General features: G+C 38.5%; 2 protein-coding genes across 2 annotated transcripts in view; one reads left to right on the forward strand and one right to left on the reverse strand.

Moving 5' to 3' along the window:
• MIPEP (mitochondrial intermediate peptidase) overlaps window positions 1–21,386 on the reverse strand; it is a 659,177-nt gene that overhangs the window by 487,486 nt on the left and 150,305 nt on the right. The gene's annotated exons all lie outside the window — the stretch shown is intronic.
• The window catches only part of TNFRSF19 (TNF receptor superfamily member 19), a 61,526-nt gene continuing 45,186 nt past the window's right edge, over window positions 5,047–21,386 (forward strand). Inside the window, exons 1-3 of the mRNA XM_050911837.1 lie at window positions 5,047–5,097; window positions 18,084–18,172; window positions 19,556–19,666. Of these exons, the coding sequence (XP_050767794.1) occupies window positions 18,107–18,172; window positions 19,556–19,666 (177 nt within the window). The 5' untranslated portion in view covers window positions 5,047–5,097; window positions 18,084–18,106. The remainder of the gene's footprint in view (window positions 5,098–18,083; window positions 18,173–19,555; window positions 19,667–21,386) is intronic.

Raw genomic sequence — 21,386 nt, forward strand, 5'->3', positions numbered from 1 at the left:
TATGGCATAAACTGCCATTGCTCCTTTGATTTAATTTTAGCTATAACTTACACAACTGAGGATCTAACCCAGTAAGAAAAAGTAACTTGCCTCCAGTCATACCCATGTGATAGAACCAGGAATAAAACCACAACTTCTGACTCCCAATCACAGGTGAATTAACTAACGCTTCCTACAGGGTGCATCTACATTATCCTTGAGGACAACCTCAAAGCCGAATTCCCAATCTTCCACATTATCTAGATGCGGGAATGCCCTTGAGGCTTCCCTTAGAGTGATTCACCTGGTGAGCCAAGAACCAAAAATCTCCATTTTGCTTAGATCTTAGGGTACTCTTAAGGGAACCAGTCAAAGCTGGGTCCTATGAAGAGCCACGGGAAAAAAAACACAGGCAAACAGCAATAAAAATTCAGGACCAAAGACAGGCAAACCAAAGCTGTTTTCTCCTCGTAAGTCATGAGGTCAAAGACCTGCCATTGCAGAACATATAAATGGCAGACAGGGCTTTTTCCCTGAAAGTCAAAAACTGCTGCGGCTATGTTCAAAGCTAGTGTTAACTAGAACAAGTTGCTCTGCAATGACTGTGCAGAGTGTTGTAGATTATGGTAAGTGACAACAGTGAGCTGGTCTTTCATGAAATGCCAAAGGGTCTTGATTTTTCTGCCTAAAGGTGCTGTAGTTGAAGTTCTTATGAACCTTATGACTATCAAGGAGACTGTAAGCACTGTAGCAGAGAGTGGGAGTAGGTATCAGCAATACCTGGACTAACAACACCAACATGATAAAGCAGAAACAGGGTGTTAGCTTTATCGGGATGGCAATGCAGATCACACAGGTGGATGGATTTGGGTATTCTAAAGCATCTCTCCTGACCACAGGACTGACTAGCGTCATGAAACAATGTCCCCCTAATACTTTAGGAGCGTAATGATCAGCACTTCTGACTACAACTGGGGCCTAGATTGACAACTACTGCTTAAGAGGCAGTGCTGACCTGCCACAAAAGGCTCTGAAAATGGTCTTCCACCTCTATAAATCAGCAGCCCATTGCTGATCATCAGGGGACAGCTGCCTCAGTAGATGTGCATGATGAAAGCTTGCAACTGCACTGATGCTGCTGGTGTGACACTTGTAATAGGATATCCAGTATCTATGCCATGCTTAGAAAGGCTGTGGTTAGCACAACCAATGGTTGCATGGCCAGGGAGTGGGCTATAATGCTGGCACTGCATTCCCTGTGATGATTCCTGACCTCTTCTCTGAAGGTCTGTTGGAGCTCCTATGGACTGAAGTAGAGGAAAGGTGACAGAAGAGGTAGAGTGAAGTAGTGCAGATAGCATGTATACAAAGCAACATGGTGAATCATTTGATGTATATGATACAAGTATATTAGGCACAGCATGAATACTAGAAGAGCCTTGTTAAGCATGGGGCAGGGGTTTGTATAACCACTGTCGATTGTTTGATAGGTTTGACTGTTTCTTCCACAAATAATTTTTCTTAAGATTTACTTACATTTAAGAAACATCTCCAGAAAGTTCTCATTTCTATCAGCTGACTACCATTTATGGCTTTGACCCAGTGAAGCACTTTGGGCATGAACAGCAGCCCTGGGCTTTGTTCTGTTGCCCTAAAAATTCCTAAAATGGGATCTAATCTGCCTAACTTAAGAGCCTTGTCTAATTCTTGCTTAACCTTTAGGAGAAAAATGAAGTGACTTCCTTAAGAACCTGAGGTCCTCACATAGTAAAAAGAAAGAGAATGGTAAACCCACTAAATGTTTCTCAAGGAAGATTCTGTCTAAGTTTAGAAAAGTTTAAGCAATGAATTAGGAAGACAGCATCTCCCTCTGCAGGACTTCCGAGACACATCTTTGGTTTCACACAGGAATCACAAGCACTTCTTCTAGAAGAGCTTTTTAGATACCTAAACAGTGAGTACAAGCTGGATACCCAATTTCAGTAATTTGAGGTCAGATCCTACCCCAGTAATTTCAGTGATTAGAATCATCTAGTGAGTACTCTAATGGATTTTAATCAGACCACTTGTGCTTGAATACTTTGCTGGATTAGTGACTACAAGAGGAAGCATGAGCTGACGATCAGAAGGTGTAAGTGAAGTGTCATGTTACACACGTTCTATTTCTGGCTCTAGTACTAGTCTGTTCTGTGCCTTATACAAATCACAATATATACGTATTATCCGCATTTTATGTAAGGAGAAAAAATTATTATCAACCTTCAGAAAAATATTGAATTATATAGACAGCCGTTATTATTACACACATCTCATCAAATTTTGAGGAAGCCATAAAATAGGAGATAGCAGATTGTTCAGGGTGCCAGGCTCCACAGTGAAAAATAGCGTCATAAATGCAAAATGCAATGCTTAAGCTTTAGAAGGTTAAATTGGTAATAATTAACCTTACTTCTCTTTTTCATATGTACAAAAGAAAGATCAAAGACCTCTAATAGACCGTCAGGACTTGCTTTTGCTTAAAACCCAGAGAACTAAAAGGTGCTTTCTGTGAACAGTATTGTTCTTGAAGAAAAGCACCTTTGAAATGAACAGAAAAGGGTTATTTCAGTTCTGTACAGCTCACCCATAAATTTTACTTCAACATAAGCATTTCCAGTTTTACCATGAAAGCAACAAATGGACTGTTATCAAAAAATCTTCCAGTGAGTAGGGGGAAGTTGTATGTCAGAAGAGCGCAAATTAATGTTAAAATAGAAGTAAGCAGCCTGGATAATTTTCTTTTATTTATAATAGATGGAAGTGGAAATTAGAGAAAGAGAGAAATTTGTGGTTTGTTTACATATTTTTCCAGCAGTGTATTCCTGAAAGTCGGATTCATTACCTGCATGATTCTCCTTTGTACCTGCAACACCTCTCCCCCGTCTCAATAACCAGAACATCCCCCAAAGGCCTGCCTGGATAGATGATCCAAAACAATATTTAAACTATGTCCAACTAGCAACAAAGTTACATGATATAGCACTCCTTATAAGGATCTCAAAGTTTTCTGGAAATGTTAATTACCATCCCTAGGAAGCGCAGTGCGCACTACCGGCCTGGTGCTGTCCACAGTACATCATCCAACCAGCAGAAGGCTCCCTAATCTACCGAGTGCAGCAGGAGCATCTCAGGAGTAGCCTGAGACCGAGCGGCCCAGGCGGAGGGAGCGCTGAGGGCAGCGGGCAGCGGGCCGCGGGCCGGAGCGGGCTGTGCGGGGAGGGCCAGGCAGCTCCCCGGCTGCAAAAGGCAGGAGTCGGACAAGCACGCCCTGTCGCTGGCGGGGGGGCAGCGGCGAGAGGGAGGAGGCTGCAGCCCGCAAACGGGGCACAGAATGAGGAACCTCAACAAGACACTTACTTGGTCGCTCTCGCACTCGACTATCCAGTACCCATTATCTGCTGATTGTTTGCTTTTGTTTTTAATGCTCAAGGCAACCGTGACTAGCATATTTCCTCTTTTTACTTTTGCCTTTTAAATGAATTCTCGGTTACTCAGTGTGCAAATATTTGCAGGAGTCTACCAGCTGACAGGCTTGTATCGCTTTCATCTGCACATGTGGTATACCCAAAGTATGGGGTATACATTTATGAGAACGTCAGTGACATCTTCAATATGGCTGATTATCCTAAAAGCCATCCTGCTTGGTATTTGTATATTTTATTAACAACTGAAGTGCAGAGGGCTGAATTAATCTCCGTGCCAAAAGCTAACGTCGCCCCAGATCACAGAAAATGAAATTCAGTTCTACATTTCTTCTGCATTTCCTCTGCACCACAACAGTGCAAGTCACAGCAGCCTTGAGAATTCCCCTGCTTTCCAGGGCTGCACAGGACCCTCCAGCAATTCTTGGGTCTACGAACTGCAGCAGCACGGAGAATGTCTGTCAATATACTTTTACTCCCCCAAAAGCCCCCCTCTGCTGACAGTGCAATGGTGACCGCTTTCAATCTACCCCAGCTAAAAAATGCCTTTACCTAAAAAGCTTCTGTGAGTTACTTATGGCAGCTTTACAGCTCATTTACGTAAAGGAATCATGAGCCACAGATGAATCAGGCTCAAATAAAATGATTTGCAAAAGGCCACACAGTAAGTAGCAGGGAGGACGTGAACCAGGGACTAAGAGCGTGCTCTATTGTGCTTGGTTTTGCCAGCACAAAAAACAATTCCAGTGCACAAAATACACCATTTCCTCCTCTCCAAACCTCAATAGAGACAAGCAAAAGTAGTTTTCTGTCATGTATTACAGCTGCCTAGCAAACTCACCTGCACGTCTGACTTCCAGAACTTTATGGAAAATTGTAACTTCCTGTTGCAGACAAAATTATAAAGCACCTTTTTAAGAAAACCTTATAGCTACACTATTCCCCCTTCCCGATGTATAGCTCCCTTCTTGGGAGGAAACTTCAATGTAACAAAAACTTTGAAGTGAGCCTTGGGTTTGTTACAATGGACTAACCTGATTAGAAATCATGCAAACTCTTGTTGCTCTTCAGCTGTATTCCCCCACGGGCTGTATTATAGCTCTCTAACCAGTCCCACAGCATTGAATGATGTCATGGGATCTGCAGCTCAGCGAGATGAAAGGGATAAAGCGGAACCCGCTGGCACTGGGGAAAGCTTCCAACACACAATCCACAACACAGCTTGGGAACTCAAAAGCTACAGATCCAGCCACTCAACTCTAAGCGTTTCAGAATCGTGTGCATTCTCCCAGCACAAGAAAGGAAAAGGGGGGAAAAGCAAGTGATCGATTTTTAACAAAAGAGCTGGAGTACTGAAAGGCAGAATTTAAGAGTGCAACTACCTGCTGGAAAAGGAGCTCTTTTTCCTCTCCAAAGCACTGCCTTTGATGTATGGCAACTGATCACTGATCAGATTACAGGCATTTGGTCTCAGTGCTCGTCTGCCTTTGATCTGCATGGTTAATTTTATTTTCCCGGATTTGGAGTTTCGTCTGGGCTTGCGCTGACATACTTTTTTTTTTTTTTAAGGAGGTAAAAGCATTTAATACAGAAGCTCTGGCAGTGTGAAATTAAGCTGCAGAAAGCCTGGGCACTGGAAAACTTCATCAGATAACAGGTACTGGATTTTGTAATTTTTTGCACTTTTGTGTTTTACGTTTTAAGAAATTATAAAGTTCGCATAAACAGTAATACTACACAACATTGTGTGTACAAAGTTTGACAGATTATATATAATTTATGCAGCATTTTACTTGCAATTCTGGCAGAATTATATTGAGAATAGAGTATCTAGAATATATAGACAACTGAAAAAGCAAAATCAAATTTTTTTCAATATTTTGGGGATATATAAGATTTTGGTGTGCACTGCTCATTCCTACTGTCTATAGTTTTGTAAAGTTATATTCAAATACAAGTATTACATGACTTAGGGGAGTATTTATTTTCTAAGAAAAGACCAACCATATTTCCTACACACTGTGTATACTTTATTTGCTCTCAGTGCGTTTATTAGACTGTGACTTCTTCAAGCAACACTTTTAATGCTAATAGTTTCATACTTGAGATGAAATGTCTCCTCTTCCACAAGTTATTAGAACTAAATTTATAAACATAACATCCTTATATACAAAAAGGAAATGGTTTTATTTCAAGATTGAAGAGATGATAGTTCAACTATACCATATGAAAAGCAATCTTGATAATAAAAGTAACAATTTAACCTGATGATAGAAGTTTCCTTTAAGGCATTTTAATAAAGATATTAAAGAAATCTTAAGCTTATCTAGAGCAAACACCTGGTTTTGCTGAACTTCATGGAAGTTTTGCTCCTATTTCAGTGAAGCAATTTCCATTCACAGTATTTTGTATTCTGTTCCTCAAATTCATATTTATGAACATGTATTGTGTTTAAGAAAATTTAAGACATCTACTCCACAAATTCATTATAAAGGAACAATCATGAGAAGATTTAGGATTATTCACTATACATTTGCAGTTTAAAAGGGCCAGATTTTTGGGTGAGTTTGGGACAAATCCATGAGTGTTCTGTGCCTGCAGCTGGAGCCAGTCTGTTAAAATAAGACTCAAGCTTCTTCTGTAGGTATTTAAATATAATTTAGATTTTCAGAAGAACTTAGAACCCATAATTGGGGCCAGACTTGCAAAGAAGTTCAACATTCCAGACACTGAGCTCTTTGAAAACCTAGTCTTAATGGTGGATAGTGAGTTCTTCTGAAACACTGACTTTAGATATATACTCTTAAATCTAAACGTATATAAATCTTAAGTACATCTGTTTAACAAATTTCAACTAAAAGTCAGCATAACTGATAGCTGTTAAGCATTGTTTGAAAACTATTCTTTAAGAGGTTTATCAGTCCATAGGACCCTCAAGATGTTCATATTTCAGTCTGCACCATAGTATCATGCAAACTCAAACTTTAACAGTCTGCTTGCATCTGAATAAGATTAAGTTATTAACACTTCCAGATAAATGTAGTCAGCTTTCATTAGTCAGTCTGCAAACTGTTTCTTCTAATTAAAAGTAAATTTGTATATATAACTTTTAAATTTACTGAACATCAAGAGATAATATGCCAGAGACAGATTAACTAGGCCTGACTTGGTATCATTTAGTTTTCTATACCACCAATTAATTCATATTCTGACTTAACAAGTCAATTACATTATAAGGAAAGTAATTAGCACTGCATGAATAATGTGCATATAGCTGTCAAGAAAGAATATTGTTTAAGGCATAGCCAAAGCAAAATTTAGTATTTTTCCTTAAATGACAATGATGTACTAAAACATGTTTCTGTAACCCTGAAAAGATGGTTTTATTTATTAATCCTATACTTCACTGATGAGCTTCTCTACCTTTCCAATCTTCTCTTGCTTGTTGCTAGTTTTCTAACATGTACATTTATTTTCTGAGGAAAATTGTTTCTAAAGCATACCTCTGTTTGCTGTAAAGTAGAAAGAGAAGCAAATTTAAAAAATAATGTAAGAATTCTTCTTCCTTAGAAGTCAAAATAGCTATGTGAGTCTAATACAATTAAACTATCACTATAAGGATCTGACCCATCACACAAATGGGTAAAGTTGTGCACAGAAGAAACACTGGTTAATCAGATAGATTACACTGATGAGTAGGACTTACATATATAAATACTTGCAATATTTAGGCCCTAGAAATGCATTTCAGAAACAAAGATTTTTTTCATTTTGTAAAAAGTCCCTAGGATTTTAGGTAATCTTCCCACATATTTAAACACAGATGGGCGTTAACCCATTTAAACTGAAAAATATCTTTGCTTGTCTGTATGTGAGACTGGAGATGAATGCACAGTTGGACATATACAAGTATGGGGGGAGAAGATTTTCAGCATTTTTGTTGTTTTAAATAGCAGTCCTCCGACAGTTTAGTCTTTCATTGATCTGAGTTTTAAAGATTAAATAATAATAATGTTTGGCACTGGTGACTTTGCTTTCACAAAGTGCTGTATAAACATTAATTAATCCTCAGGATTAAGTCTTCAGAAAGAAAAAGTTCACAATGCTTTTTCAAGCAAATCTGAGTAGGAAACTTACAAGTATATCACTTATTTATTAAAATAGCTTGAGCAATTTCTGATTATAAATAGAGCCATTTCCAAACAGTGTGTCTTAGATAACATCATGAACATATTTTAAGGTTTGTAATAGTTAAGACTATCAAAAGACATTGCACAGTTATACTGACATCAGTTTCCAACAGCTGTCATAACAAGAGTAGATCTATCTCGCAGTTGACTGGAGGAACTGTGTTAGCATTTGAGATACGGAGATAACAACTTCCTATTGCTGTACAATTTCTGCTTCCACATCAGATATGTCACGCAACTTAGTCTTATCAAAGGGGTCAGCTGAAACTACTTTCCAAATATTTCTTTTCTGCTTTCTCTACGGTACTGAGAATCTGTATACTTGCATCTATACTAGTTGCTCTAACAGTTCAGTTCTTCCATTTCCTTAGAAGCAGCATCATGATTTAAAACAAAAGAAACCCTGCAATTTTCAACATCTTTCAGTGATGAACGGAATTAACTCATCCATTTTACATTTAGAGGAAATATTTTGCATGCTACAACAGGGACTTAAATGTTTCAGTGTTACAGGCTACATGTTGCTCTTAATTCATTGGCATAGTAACCCCCTGTCTGAGAAGAAAGTCTTAATGTTTCTTTATATGGTAATCCTCAGTGTTTAGTCAACACTTCAAGAACTCTGAGATGTTTTAATACACTTGTCTAACTATATTATTTTTAAATGAGTATCTGAAACACACGTGATGACTCTACTAAGAAAAACTCATGCAATACATTTCACTGGTGTCTACAGAAAACAGATAACATAGAAAACAGTTGTCTGTAAATAGCGAGAGGATGTAGCATGCTCAGTGCTGTGCAGCAGCTGCCATTCACAACAGATGCGCCGCCGTTGTGCCATAGCATGCCTTTCCTCACTGAAATTCCAGCCTCTTGCAGAGCTGCTTCTGGCAAGGGTCCTGAAGAAAAACTCTGCTTTGAAGGCCCTTTATAAGATAATTACATGTAAACCGCTGTAAATTTTGAGTAAGTTTATTTTTTAAAATTGAAAACAACTAATTTTGCAGCAGCCATTTATCTCTTTGCAGACATCTTGCTGTACTTCAATAAGTGCTACTTGTCTTTATAAAAGTCCACGTGCCTGGCGAACTCCAAAATTTTATCTCTGTGAGAAGCTCCCAGAAATTCTGTTTATTTGAAAATGCTTTACTGCCAAGTATATCCATTGGTTCATTCTCTCCAGAACCTAACTCAGTTCTCAGTGTATCCATACAATTGTCCAGACTGTAGTGGTATCATTAACCTTTTCATTAGAAGTAAAAATAATGACCTGAAATCCCTGCAGTAGCAGTTCTTTCACCAAGGTCTCCAAGATTGGTTTCACCAATGTTGGAACACCACTAACTTCGGGAAAGCTCCTAATTTACATCACAGTAAGTAGCAGTAAAGTATACCCTTTCTAGGGACTGTGAACAATTTATTCTCTGTGAAGGGCTGGATTTCTGAACTCACCTTTGGTATTGGCACTATGCTTATAGCTGGGTAACTTGTTACCTGCAGAATGGAAAAATATTTCAGATTCTGAGCTAGCAGGAAAATAAGCTACTCAAGTACTTTGGAAAGGAGAGAATTTTGCAGTGCATTGTCAGAAGGCCTCCATTGTGCTCTTTGGGTGGGATAGGCAGAAAGGACTTTGGTGAGTTACAAGGGCTCCTTCTACACTCACCTTCTGAATGGCAGCAAAGGGTTTTGCCCAGTCCATTTAACAACAGTCCAACAGTCCAGGGCTAGGCATCCACAAGCACTTCCAAGCCAGGGCTCCTACTGAGGGAGATGAGCAACACCAAGGCTGCAGCCCCCAAAGCCCAGGCTGCCTCTGGAGACAGGGTGGCAGCCGCAGCCTGCAATGAACCACCTAGGCGCGCCCAACAAGTCTCCACCATCCTTCTGGTAGGATAAAAGGCACCCGAGTGCCTCATTTGTGGTTCACCCTGGCTTAGCACCCCTAGTACAAGACACACCCCACCACTCACCTCCAAGCACACGTCCCAGCGGGAAGGAGACCTAAAGCGGGAGGTGGGCAGCCCCCCACAGAACACGAGGCGGGAGCAAGGCCCCTCCCGCCCCCTGAGGCGGCGGGCGATAACGGCCTCTCCCCGCCGCGGGGCCCGTTCGACGCCCACCAGCAACCGCCGCCTCGGCCGCGCGGCCCCTCCCTCCCGCGGCCGCCTCCGCGGGCGCGCGCCTCCTCGCCACGGGGCACGTGGGCCGGGGGGCTGCTGATTGGCTGCCTCCGGTCACCTGAGCCCGGCCCCTCCGGCGAAGGAGGGAGGGGAGCGGCGCGGCGCGGCGTTGCCGGGGTGACGGGGCGAGCCGCAGCGCAGAGGGAGGTGAAGGAGGGAGCGGGCGCGGGGTGAGCGCTCCTCGGTGGCGGGCGGGCGGCCGGCACCCCGCCGCGCCGGCCGGGGCGGCCAGCAGGCCGCGGCGTGGCAGGTGGGTGCGTGGGAGATCCGGGCGGGCCCAATCCCCTCAGCGTCGGAGCGTGCCTGGCCCTCCCCCTCCCTCAGAGGGGCGCCCCCTCGCCCCCTTCCGCGGGCAGGAGGGAGGCTCTGAGGCGAAGGTGCGCGGAGCGGGGCGGCCACGGGGGAGGAAGCCTCCGCTCACCGGGGCTCCGCGCAGCTTCCCCCCGCCACCCCCCGGGGCACCGGCCTGGCTGGGCGCTGACCCGAGAGTGCCGGGCGCCCGCAGCCCCGCCTTGCGCCTGGCACCGACCCGCTCTGCCTTCCCGTTGCGCGTAGGGCCGCGCTGGGTGCGGCGGGGGAGATGGTGGGAATGACCCTCCGCGGAAAGCGCAGGCTGCCGGGGAGGAAGGGAGGGGAGGGCTCCGCTGGATCCCTTCCTCTCCGAGATGGCTCCAGCGCTGCCGCTCTCTAACCGGCCCCTCTTGCCCCGAGGCGTCCCACAGTGGGTATGAAGGGCACCGCGCAGCAAAAGAGAGTCGCAGCTGATGTTGCTGGGTTTTGCAGATCTCGACAGCCCTAGAGTAACTTCTCCACGCTCCGGAGTGCGCCGAACAAAAAGCCCTCGAAAGCCGGGCTTGCTTGTTCACAAACTTTTCTCGTGTCTACTGCATAAATAAGTTGCTGTTTGCTTCAAAAAATTTTGGAGCTGGAGTTGAAGGAATAGGAGCTGGTAACTTTTTCTCTTGGCTGGTAAGAGGTTAAAAAGCCACAATTATGGTTCTGTTGAAAAGCCTTTGATTGTTTGACTTCCTTTCCTGATGTCTGTCTCCATTACTCTGACCTTGGACTGAAAGCTTTACCTGATACTCATGAAAAATCTTGATACGTAATACCTATTTACCACCTTTATACTTACAACTACTTTAAATGAATGCTTTTATCAAATTAACAAAGGGGTCCAGTAGCGTTTAATATCAGCAGAAGCGGCAAATGGATTCAGTCTGTAGGTAGGTTTGTTAACAACTGCATAATCTCTTTCAAGCACACCTTCACCATCACATGTAAAACAAGTTAGGTATATTAACTGGAAGCTTTTTACCATATAAGCACAGGGGTTTTTTTAGAAATAGAAGTAAACTTCTTTATAGCTTCAATAAAAAGACATTTAAATTGTCAGTTAAGGAGGCAATAAATTACTTTTTCTCAGTTTCCCCAACTTGCAGTTGCAATCCTAATAAAAGAGAATGCTGAGAATGAAAGTAACTCATGTCTGTGCTTTTTAAGACATTATATGCTATCCAAAGCCGCTAAAGGATGGCTGGATAAATGTAACACGTTGGCATTACATCATTGCAATAGTTACTGTATTAACCAGCCCAATGCTTTATGATTTATGATTCTTAAAAATTACTTTGAAAAATAACTAACTATCAGTATACTTTGGTATAAATGAAATATGACTATAATATTGGCATCCTCATTTTATTGTATTACTTGTTCACATACCTAGGTACAAATATGTACAAATGCAGCTCTACACTGAGGTTTCATCTAGCAAACTAGTGTCTCCTAGAAGTTGAGATGAGTGAGATGTATTAAACAGAAGGAGCAACATTTTTTACCACAGTTTTGATGCTGAAGCACAGATTTGTTCATTAGTTGTATGAGTAGTCTCCTCAACTTCAATGGGATTAGGAGTTCTTGTGTGAATCACAGGTTCTGATCTTCTAAAAAGCTTTAAGTGTAGGAAAAATGTCACCACGTTGCACCTTTGTTACTTTGGTATAATTTGTTAATACTTTGTATAATACTTTAATACGGTTAATACTTCAGTATAATTTGTTAATACTTTGTTATTTTAGTATAATTTCTAATTAACGAGAGTCTAGATATGTTGAAGAACATGGATGATAAACTATTTTACATAATTTTAGCAGCATGGATTTGGAATGTTGTTTGTAAGTAGCAAAACCAGGGATGAATTATGTAGTTCATTCTCAAGTTTTGCTGATTATACCCTTTTTGAGACACTGGGATATAATGCATTCTGTAAATGCTGTATATGATAGTGAAGACGCTGTAGAGATGCTTGTTTGGGGTGTTAAATTACTATCACCATTATTCATGTAAAGTCAGGTACTTCAGCTAACATAACTCAAAGCATATGGGTACTCAGAAGGAGCACAAATATTTCCTGGCTATGTATAAACCTCCTTTCTCTCCTCCCTCAGCCCCTAAAATAGATATAAATGTTTTCTATCACCAGCCATGTTCCAACAGAGATCTGCTATCTCTGTCTTTACAAAACTAGAAATAAATTTATAGCTGCCTAATTTTGTACAATTTCATGTATGACAGCTTCTGAAAAATACGGATTTATTCAGCACCATATTTGATGTGATGAATGCTACCTAGCTGACAATATTTTTTTTTTTTTTTTTTTTTCAGCACATGGTCCTTCTCAGAGCAGTTGGAGCAAATGTGGTCAGACAAGACCTCATTTACTTCACAAAGGGGAAGAGTACAAGGGTTGTGGGCAGGATGTAAAGGGAGGGTGTTCTAGAAGTATGAGACAGAATAACAATGTGTAGCTCTGTAGTGGAAGTTCTTGTCCCTAACTTGTTCCCTTTGTCTTTATCATTGCAGCAGCATAAGTACTTTCCCTTCTCTTGTTTCTTGCCCGTGGGGCACTGACTCTGCTAAAGCCATCTGCCACTCCTTGTCATTTTCTTGCATGCAGTTGACAGCTGCAGGTGGAAAACAGGGTGGTTAGAAGGGAGCTGGGATCCTATTTGCTGGATCCCAGAGGCCTCTGTTGGCAAGATAAGACGATTATGTTTTCATCCCTCTTTCTTATCCAGAACTTCTCAGAGTACTCTTTGCCAGTGTTATAGAGAGCGTGAAAAGTGGTCGTCAAGTATGAATGTCAAATAAAATACGGTAAACTTGTAAGATCTAGGAAAGTGAAGTGAATTTGAAGTTGGGACCCTTCACTCCTTTTAAAGTTTCCCTTAGAAGATGGATGATGTTGACTTCAAAATTTCGATGCTTACATGGATGAGAAACCTGCTACTAGGCCATAATTTAATCATGCTGCCTCGAGTCTTGAGGTGATGTGTCTTTTGTGGTGAAACTTTTTTTTTTTGGAGACAAGGAAGAAATATTTTTCTGACAGATTGTCTTTGAAATAGAACGATGACTATTGCTCAGGCAAGCAAGTAAACGTAGCAGTAAATTTTGGAGGACAGTGGATTCTAGGACCCTGGAAGGTTGGAAGTTCTTACTTCCACAACACATTTATTACATGTTCCTAATTTATTGTTTGATGTTGTCCTCTTTATACATATGCATAGTAGGCCCCCCACAACCTTAAAACTATGCAACCACATTTCTTAATGGAAGTTCTGTATCTTGAGTTCAGTACATTACCAATGATGATTGCTTTTACCTGAGTATTTTGGGCAAGTGTATTACTGTTAACCTAAAAAGATGCATTTGGAATGATTTACTGACTGCAAAAAACTGTGTCCGCAGTTTTCTTTCATTTAATGAAATTGAGGATAACTGAACTCAGCATTGTAAATATCAGTATCTGAACAGGAACAAATAATCTTTAAATGTACTGGACTTCTATTTGGTTGTGCATATTTTAGAGGCAAAAACTTCTAGTTACTTCTTACTTGAATGCATTATGAGGTGAATGGCTTGTGTCCAACAGACTTCAGTGTAATGCCACTTGATATCAAGAGGGAACAAATTTGCCCAATGGCAGCCTATTATTAAGTGCTGCAGTGTCTGCTTTTTAAGCAGGGCTTTTAACCAAAGTGGAGACAGAAACAGGAAACAAGCAGGTGGCAGAGTTAGTCTCCTTCAGGACTTGCTTTCAATACAATGAGTTATTAATGTGCCTTAACCATTTCCATTATTTTTATCAAAATTTTGTCATGAACAGAAACTTTTTATTTTGTACTCTTAACAATGGTTTTTTATTGTACACCAGTTAATTTCTTTCTCATATGTTATAGCCAGTATATAGTCTTTGGGGTTTTTTTGGTAGGAACTGGGACAATAAGCACAATGATTGCATGATACAATACCACAGGCATTCATACATGTCTACTGAAATGATTTGAACATGTTTTGGTGCTACTACACCTACTGAAGTGCAGTGAAGTTTAAGGCCCATAGACCTGCAAGCTTATTTTGGAAGATTTGATGATTATAAAAGACAAATTATCTAGAAGATATCTCATATTATATCATAGACCTAGAGCTATGAGATTCTATCATACACATAATGATCAGTCAACAAATTTGAAGCTCAGTAAAATGTGTAGATGAGTTGGAGAAGTCCGTGATAGTTTGATGCCAGTTCTAAAACACTTCATTTTGGAAATTTACTCTGGGTTTTGGAACTCCTGATGTTTGAAGGTGTTGGATTTGGCAAAAGTGTTATAAAGGCAGTAGATTTTCTTTTAAATAGAAAATATTTCACAGGTGCAATAAAATTTCCACACCTAAGTCAACAAAATGTGTTTTAGTACAGCATGCTTCTCCGTGTGCTTTCTATGTTCGAAACGTCTTTGAGGTACATGCTAGAAGAAGATCATCTTATAACAGATACGGCAACTCCAGAACTGAAATACGAGCTGTCAGCATGATCAGCAACATTTTTAATACCGCTTGTTATTCTGTACTACCTTCTGTTAAGAACTGGCATTTGTTTTTTAATCCAATTGTGACTCCAGAATATTACAAACATAAAAATACATCATTAGCTTTGTTTCAATATTGATTTTAATAAATTGCTTATATGCTAACTTTTTTACAATATTAAATCTTCAGGTTATTGCATATTGGAAAAAATGTATAGGATGAATGTGGCTTCGTTACATAAAGCTAATATAGTTTTAGTGCAATAATATGGCAAGTACTGAGTCTGCTGGCCAGTTAATCAGGCTGTTCTGAATTTTCTTTATTTTTCCATACTTCAGGTAACCTGCTCAGAAAAAATACACTGTTTAGATTATGCCACAGCTCCATATTTTAGGTCATTAGGCTTAGTACAGCTCACTAATATTGTTTGTATTGATAATTCTACATGGAACTTGACATAAAAATACACAATTATTACGATATTTGATTTCTTTTTTGATATGTCACACTTCTATTTTCAGAAGCAAAAGTAAATCTTAAAATTTAAAATAAAACATACTTTTAACCTCATAAAGAATCCTATTTTTAAAATTTTGGTAGTATTATATAGATGGACATAATTACATTAGAACTGTGCTATGTTTTATTTCTTTAACAATAATATTAAGGAATATAATGACTATAATTTCATATAACTTGGAATAATGACTTGACATTCAGTTCTAAGCAACTCGGTTACATTTACAGCTTTATTTCACCTGCACACTTAAGTAAAGTTTTGCCTCCTATAGCAATTAAGAAAGCATGTAAAGTATTTAATTTTTTCCACTGAATACCATTATATGAAATCAAGAAGTCAATGGGGATTTTTCTCCCAAATCTCTTTTGTTTCAGCATGATTCTTTGAATTAATATTTAATCAGTTTATATCATTTAGCTTTTAGACTTTTTTGTCTTGTCTTTAGCTTTATTGTCTTGTCTTCTCTGAATCAAGTGAAGTCAAGTTTGTTTTGCAGGACTGCTTTTCTGTAATATTGTGTAGAGATGTTTATTGTATTGCTATTCTTAGTTCTTTTTTAATCTTTTCGTAACATTACCACTCTTGAATTTCTGTAGCATTCCAAACTGTATAAAAATTGAACAGCAGCAAGCTTAAGTCTTTCTTGATACTTTTTTCAAGGTTACTGAGGTGCAAAGTCTCACAATTTGTCTTTTGTCTCATCTGTTTTTACTTAGCAGATCTTCAGTTACTATTTGGCCAGAAGATATATTATATGATGTATGTTTTTATCCATCTTGTTTCTTTCCAAACATAGATGAGAAACATTTCTTGAAACTTCTGAGTTCCCTTAACAGTATTTTTACTATCTCTGTCCACTGTTTGGTCTTTGCTATTACTAGAAATTGTTTTGTTCTTATATACTTCTGTTCTTATATACCTAACTTTTTTTGCAGTATTAGCACTGTCAGCTTCTCATGCCAACTTTGTGCACTTAATAACTTTTAAAATTTGTTGACTTTCCTTTTCCATTTTTCTGTTTGTTCTACAGTACTTTTTACATCAAATTGTTGTATTTGGGTCATCCAGAATTCTTTCTGAGATTTCCCATTTCATGTTTCTCTGCTTATTTTTTTTTCCTCAGACTTAAAAAAGCAACCTATGTCAAATACTATATCTGTGTGTATTTGTATTACTTGATGGTTGTCATCTTTTTTACCCATGTTGACATGCCTATAATCTGATAATTGTCATTGGCCTGTAGACCATTACCATCACTAAGTGAGAAATAACCATAAAAATGTAGTCTTGGCTTTCCTGTAGAGTGCTCCCTGACACACCTCTTTGCCTGTTCTGTTCTTCCTAGCAGACTTTAGCTCTTTTTACACTTCAAAATACAATTTATCTTAAAAGATATCAATAGTGCCACTGAAGTATACTTTCTTCTTACTGATTAGAATTTGTTAATTAGGGTATTCATGCAGTAAAATGTGAAATTGTGTGTTAGTTACAGTTTGTGCTCATTCTGGTTTTATATTTTTTGAAGTGTATTATGCTTATTATAGTTCCATATTTTAAAGCATTTTGCAACTGTTCTTAATCTTTTTCTATACTACTTTCCTTACATTTTGGATTCCATCCTTTCATTTGTCAGTCTCTTCTACTCTTCAATGATAAAAATTACTTGTTTTGTCTTTTAAAACAGCGTAATTAAACATCAGTCCTTAAGCTCTGAAGTAGGCCAGAAATGTTTTAAACATCATTTTTCACATCTAGCTGAAAGCAATGACGTTATATTACTGTCATATAAGGTATGCAATTTAGGATCAAATTCAAATAGCATGTTATGTAAGCTGGATTTATTTATTCTTTTCTTGTTATTGTTGCTATATAGTTTGGATTTCTGAACTAAAAGTTACACTTGCATTTCCAGGTAACTGGCAAAACCAAAAAGTAAGAAACAGGAAATTAACACAAAGACTCAAATAAGCAAAAGGAAAGTAAGCAGAGAAAAAATGTTCTGTTGGCCAAGCACCATATTCTTAACGAATGTGGAGGTGCAGTTCATTGATTTAATAATCCAAAAAAACTAATCCCAAATTAGAACTTCTTTTCCATGACGGTTTCAAATAGTTCCCCTTCATTTTTTTTTTTTTAATCATTTGTTTGTTACCACTTCTTAAAAAATAACTAAGCAAGGCTTTATGGACTGTTCTTTCTTCTTTTTCTGAGATTATGATAAAAATTGTCTGAGGTAGGATGTGATTTGGTTATGCTGCTTGAAATGTCTTCTATAATAGTCTTTGCCTACCAGATCATAAACAATCATGTTAACACATCTTTAGAAGTTAATATCTCTTAGGTAAGTGGTAGAAACAGATCCTGTGTATGCCTCCAGTTCATTGCAGAATGAAGTAAAAGAGGTTATGTTAGCCACTAGGCAAACCCATTCTGCTCCACATTGCAACACAGAAGGAACATTCTCATGATCATCTATGTCTTGGCTGATATGTGGCATATTTGAAGAAGTTGATTTTTGTCTGTTGATCATGTACTTAGTAGTTAGTTGGGCATCTAACAAGCAAGAAAGATGTGTTAGGGATGTTAGATTTACAAATGTTGATGTTCTCTAATCTAGACTGATAGCAGTCTCTTCTTTTGAGAATTAAGACTACAGAAACTTGTATATTGCCTTGTCTTCTAAAAAAGAACATGATTTTTAAAGCATATGTTTGTTGTTTAGCTTCCAGCAATCCATCTGAAATATTTTAATGGCATTAACAGCTATATATTTTGACATGCTGAATGACATGAAGTACTATGGACATATGACTTTTGCAATTTAAACAACATTGTGAAATATAATGTTTTTTCTTTTTTTTTCTTTTTCTAGGGAGAAAGGTTTAGTTGTAAGAAATGGATGCTAAAGGATTACAAGGAGAAGATAAACTGAAGATGCTCATTATTTTACTAGCATATTTGGTAAGTTAAAAATTTTTTTCACAGGATGAATGTTGAAAAAATTATATTGGACACTGGAATGGTGTCTATTGTTTTACACATTACTGCTAACGCTAAAAGTCTTAAACATATACACAGACAATTACATACATATTTGATCAATTTAAAAGTGAACTTGGTCAACTGATTTGTATAATTTCTTGCTACTCCTCACATGCAATTAAAAAATTTTAGCTTGTGAGCCTCTTCATGGAAGAAGGACTGCACTAGGACAGAAAATATAGGTGAATATAGTGCTGTGAAGGTGATATTGCTTCACTTCAGAGAGATGGCAGGAATTCTAGGCAATTTGCAGTGACCATCTCTTAGTACAGTATGCTATATACGTAGTTTAGGAGTTTGGAGTAGTCAATTTATCGACAGAACATAGCATAGCACACAATTACATTGCCTACTAAGCATACTTCAACTCTGGCTTGCAGAGACAAGCTCTGGAACTAAGGGTAATTAACACTTCATAGCTATCGGAAAGGCTTTGGTCTTTCTGAAGAGGCTAATACACAAAGTAAGAATTTAGTAGCAATTGTGGAGAGCACTTTCTGTGATGGAAGCCTGTATGTAGACATTTAATTTAAAATTCTATTGAGGGAGCTCACAGGGTTTGCTAATGTTCCTTGGTAGGGTTCCAGTGGTTATACTGAGACTTTGCATGGCTGATATTACTGCTTAAGGTATTTCTCATAACCTTAGTTTCTGGTTTGGTCAGATAATGTATTTAAATGCCTTTGAAGGCAGAAATTGGATTCTCTGTCATTTGGCCCATTAAATAAAAAGTGATAGTGAAATTTAGAATAAACAGTATTCATACAGGTTTGGGGGTTTTTTTGAGTGACCTTTTAAAATCTCCAAATATTTATGTTTAAAGAAATAGATTTTAGCTTATTTATTCAATTGTAGTAGCATCATTAGAAAAATAAAAAATCACAAATAAATGAAACATGGTAATATAATGTGATGTGACATAGCTTATTGTCATGAAAATTGTAGCTTTAGTTAAATGGTCATGTGCATTTTTCGTAATGTTGATTAAGGTGAGGAACTTAAACTCATGTTCAAACAATTAAGTGTTTTAACATTCCACAGGTGCCAAATATCAAGCAGGTCTTCCAAAAATTGTAAAATTATTACAAGTCACTGAGTAATGAGAACCTTTAAAATTCAGGCCACTTATCCATGTTTGGAGTTAGATGATTAATTTTCGTTGCCATATTTAAAGTTTTTGATAATGCAGAAAGTTATTTTTAAGATAGAAACATGAATTTATTTCTCAGATTTAGAGTTTATATAAATTCTATGTTAATCACAGATTAATTATATTTTGGTGAGTTTACTTTTTTTTTTAAGATAACTAGGGTAATTTGTGAGACTGGAGATTGCAGAGAGCAAGAATTTAGGGACCACGCTGGAAACTGTATCCTCTGCAAACAGTGTGGACCTGGAATGGAACTCTCAAAGGTAAGCAAATCATGCTTTCTTGAATTTACTTTATTTCCAGTAAGTGCATTTACATAAGTGCTTAAAATAATAGATATCTGTACTTTTGTGGAAATATTTTTTTATTATTTTGGTGTTTGAACCTTTTACAGTTTTTCAAGTACCATATTTTCTGGGTCTCTTTATATAAAATGCTCAGTTCAGAAAATTATGATGCCATTAATAAAGTAGGCAGTACCATTAGAGGATCTGGGTATGGGCTTTCAAATTAAAATGATTTTTTTAAAAGGTGAGTTAGTGCTACAAAGGGCGGGGGAAAACTACAGGGAATTAAGATTGAATAACCTCACTGTGTAGAGGAGAGTACGAAAAATGAATTTCAAACTAGTGATTGGTACAGACCACTGAAATGGGACGGGGCCGGGGGGGAGGACTTGACTTTTACAATGCCAACTTTCAGAATCATTTCTGGATTTTAGGTTAAATTGCCACTATAGACAATGTTTAAATATTTTCTGTACAACAACTTGTCTTAACAGAATGGTTTATAATAAAAATAAAGGCATAAGCACATAAATACAGAATAGGATTCCGGTGAGAACTGAAATATTTCCTTAGAACAGCTGGGAGATAGGTGATTGTTCTGTTTTCACTAGCTCAGTGGTTGGAGCACTTTGTGTTGGGAAGCTAGATTCAAGTAAGGCTCAATTTCTTTGTTTTACAATTTATTAAAAATGCTATGAACTTAATCCATATCTTTATGCCATGTAAAGTAATTGAGAAGGTTGAGGCCAGAAAAATACATGGTAGTATGGAGAAAGCACATAAGAAGTCCTTGTTAATATCATGGAGAAGGAAAGATTGTTATCTTGAGTCTTATGTAAATGTTTTTTCTTTTAGAACAACTACATCTCTTCCAAAAGAAAATCCCCATAGAAGTTTTGGAATTAGCAGGTTTTTTAGGAATGCAGAAGTGAATCAACGGAGGTGAATGGTGACTGGGATTCAGTAGAACTAGAAGATTAACTTGGCAAAATTTCCAGCAAAATTCCAAGTCTGAATGCAAGTCTTGAGGGGGATCTTAGTTGCTTTCAGCACAGAGAAAGTAGGTGCTGTGTATGAGCAAGGATAGAGAACAATGAAGGAAGATATAGCTGAAACAGGAGGGAAGGAGGGGTCTGGTGGGATTCACTAACTTGATCGCCGAGGTGAGAGCAAGAACAGAATGAGTTATGCATCATGGTGAGAGTGGATGTTTTGGGGGAGCAGGTGTGTCATGCTAGAGGTGTGAAGATGGTCCAGCAAAAAAGTGAGAGTGCAAGCTGGTATCATGAAGGGTGAGCAGCCTTGTCAAGTCTCATGCATAAGCATGAGACTCTTTCTTCAGTGTCCAGCTACTATACCTACATCTTGCCCATTGTTAGAGTGTAAAACTGTGGCCCAGACATAACGGTGCAGTCTGATTGATACCTGATAGATGGGGCCATAAAGCAAGAGAGAAGTAGCTGCCCTGCCCAATGCCTTTGCATGTAGAAGGGCAAACTGTTTTGTACTCTTACTGATAGTGTAAAAAGGATGATAAAGGTAGAATTTAGGGTGTTATTTAGGAGGAGTGAAATTTAATTTTCAGGGTTGCTTTTGTAGGCAAGTATGGTATGTAGATCCAAGGGAAAATTGGAAATGTTGTTTTGGAAAATTTTTTAATATGAAACATTACTAAGTCTGGTGTGTATGTGTGTTT

The sequence above is a fragment of the Gymnogyps californianus genome, chromosome 1 (genome assembly GCF_018139145.2).
Source record: "Gymnogyps californianus isolate 813 chromosome 1, ASM1813914v2, whole genome shotgun sequence".
Lineage (NCBI taxonomy): Eukaryota > Metazoa > Chordata > Aves > Accipitriformes > Cathartidae > Gymnogyps > Gymnogyps californianus.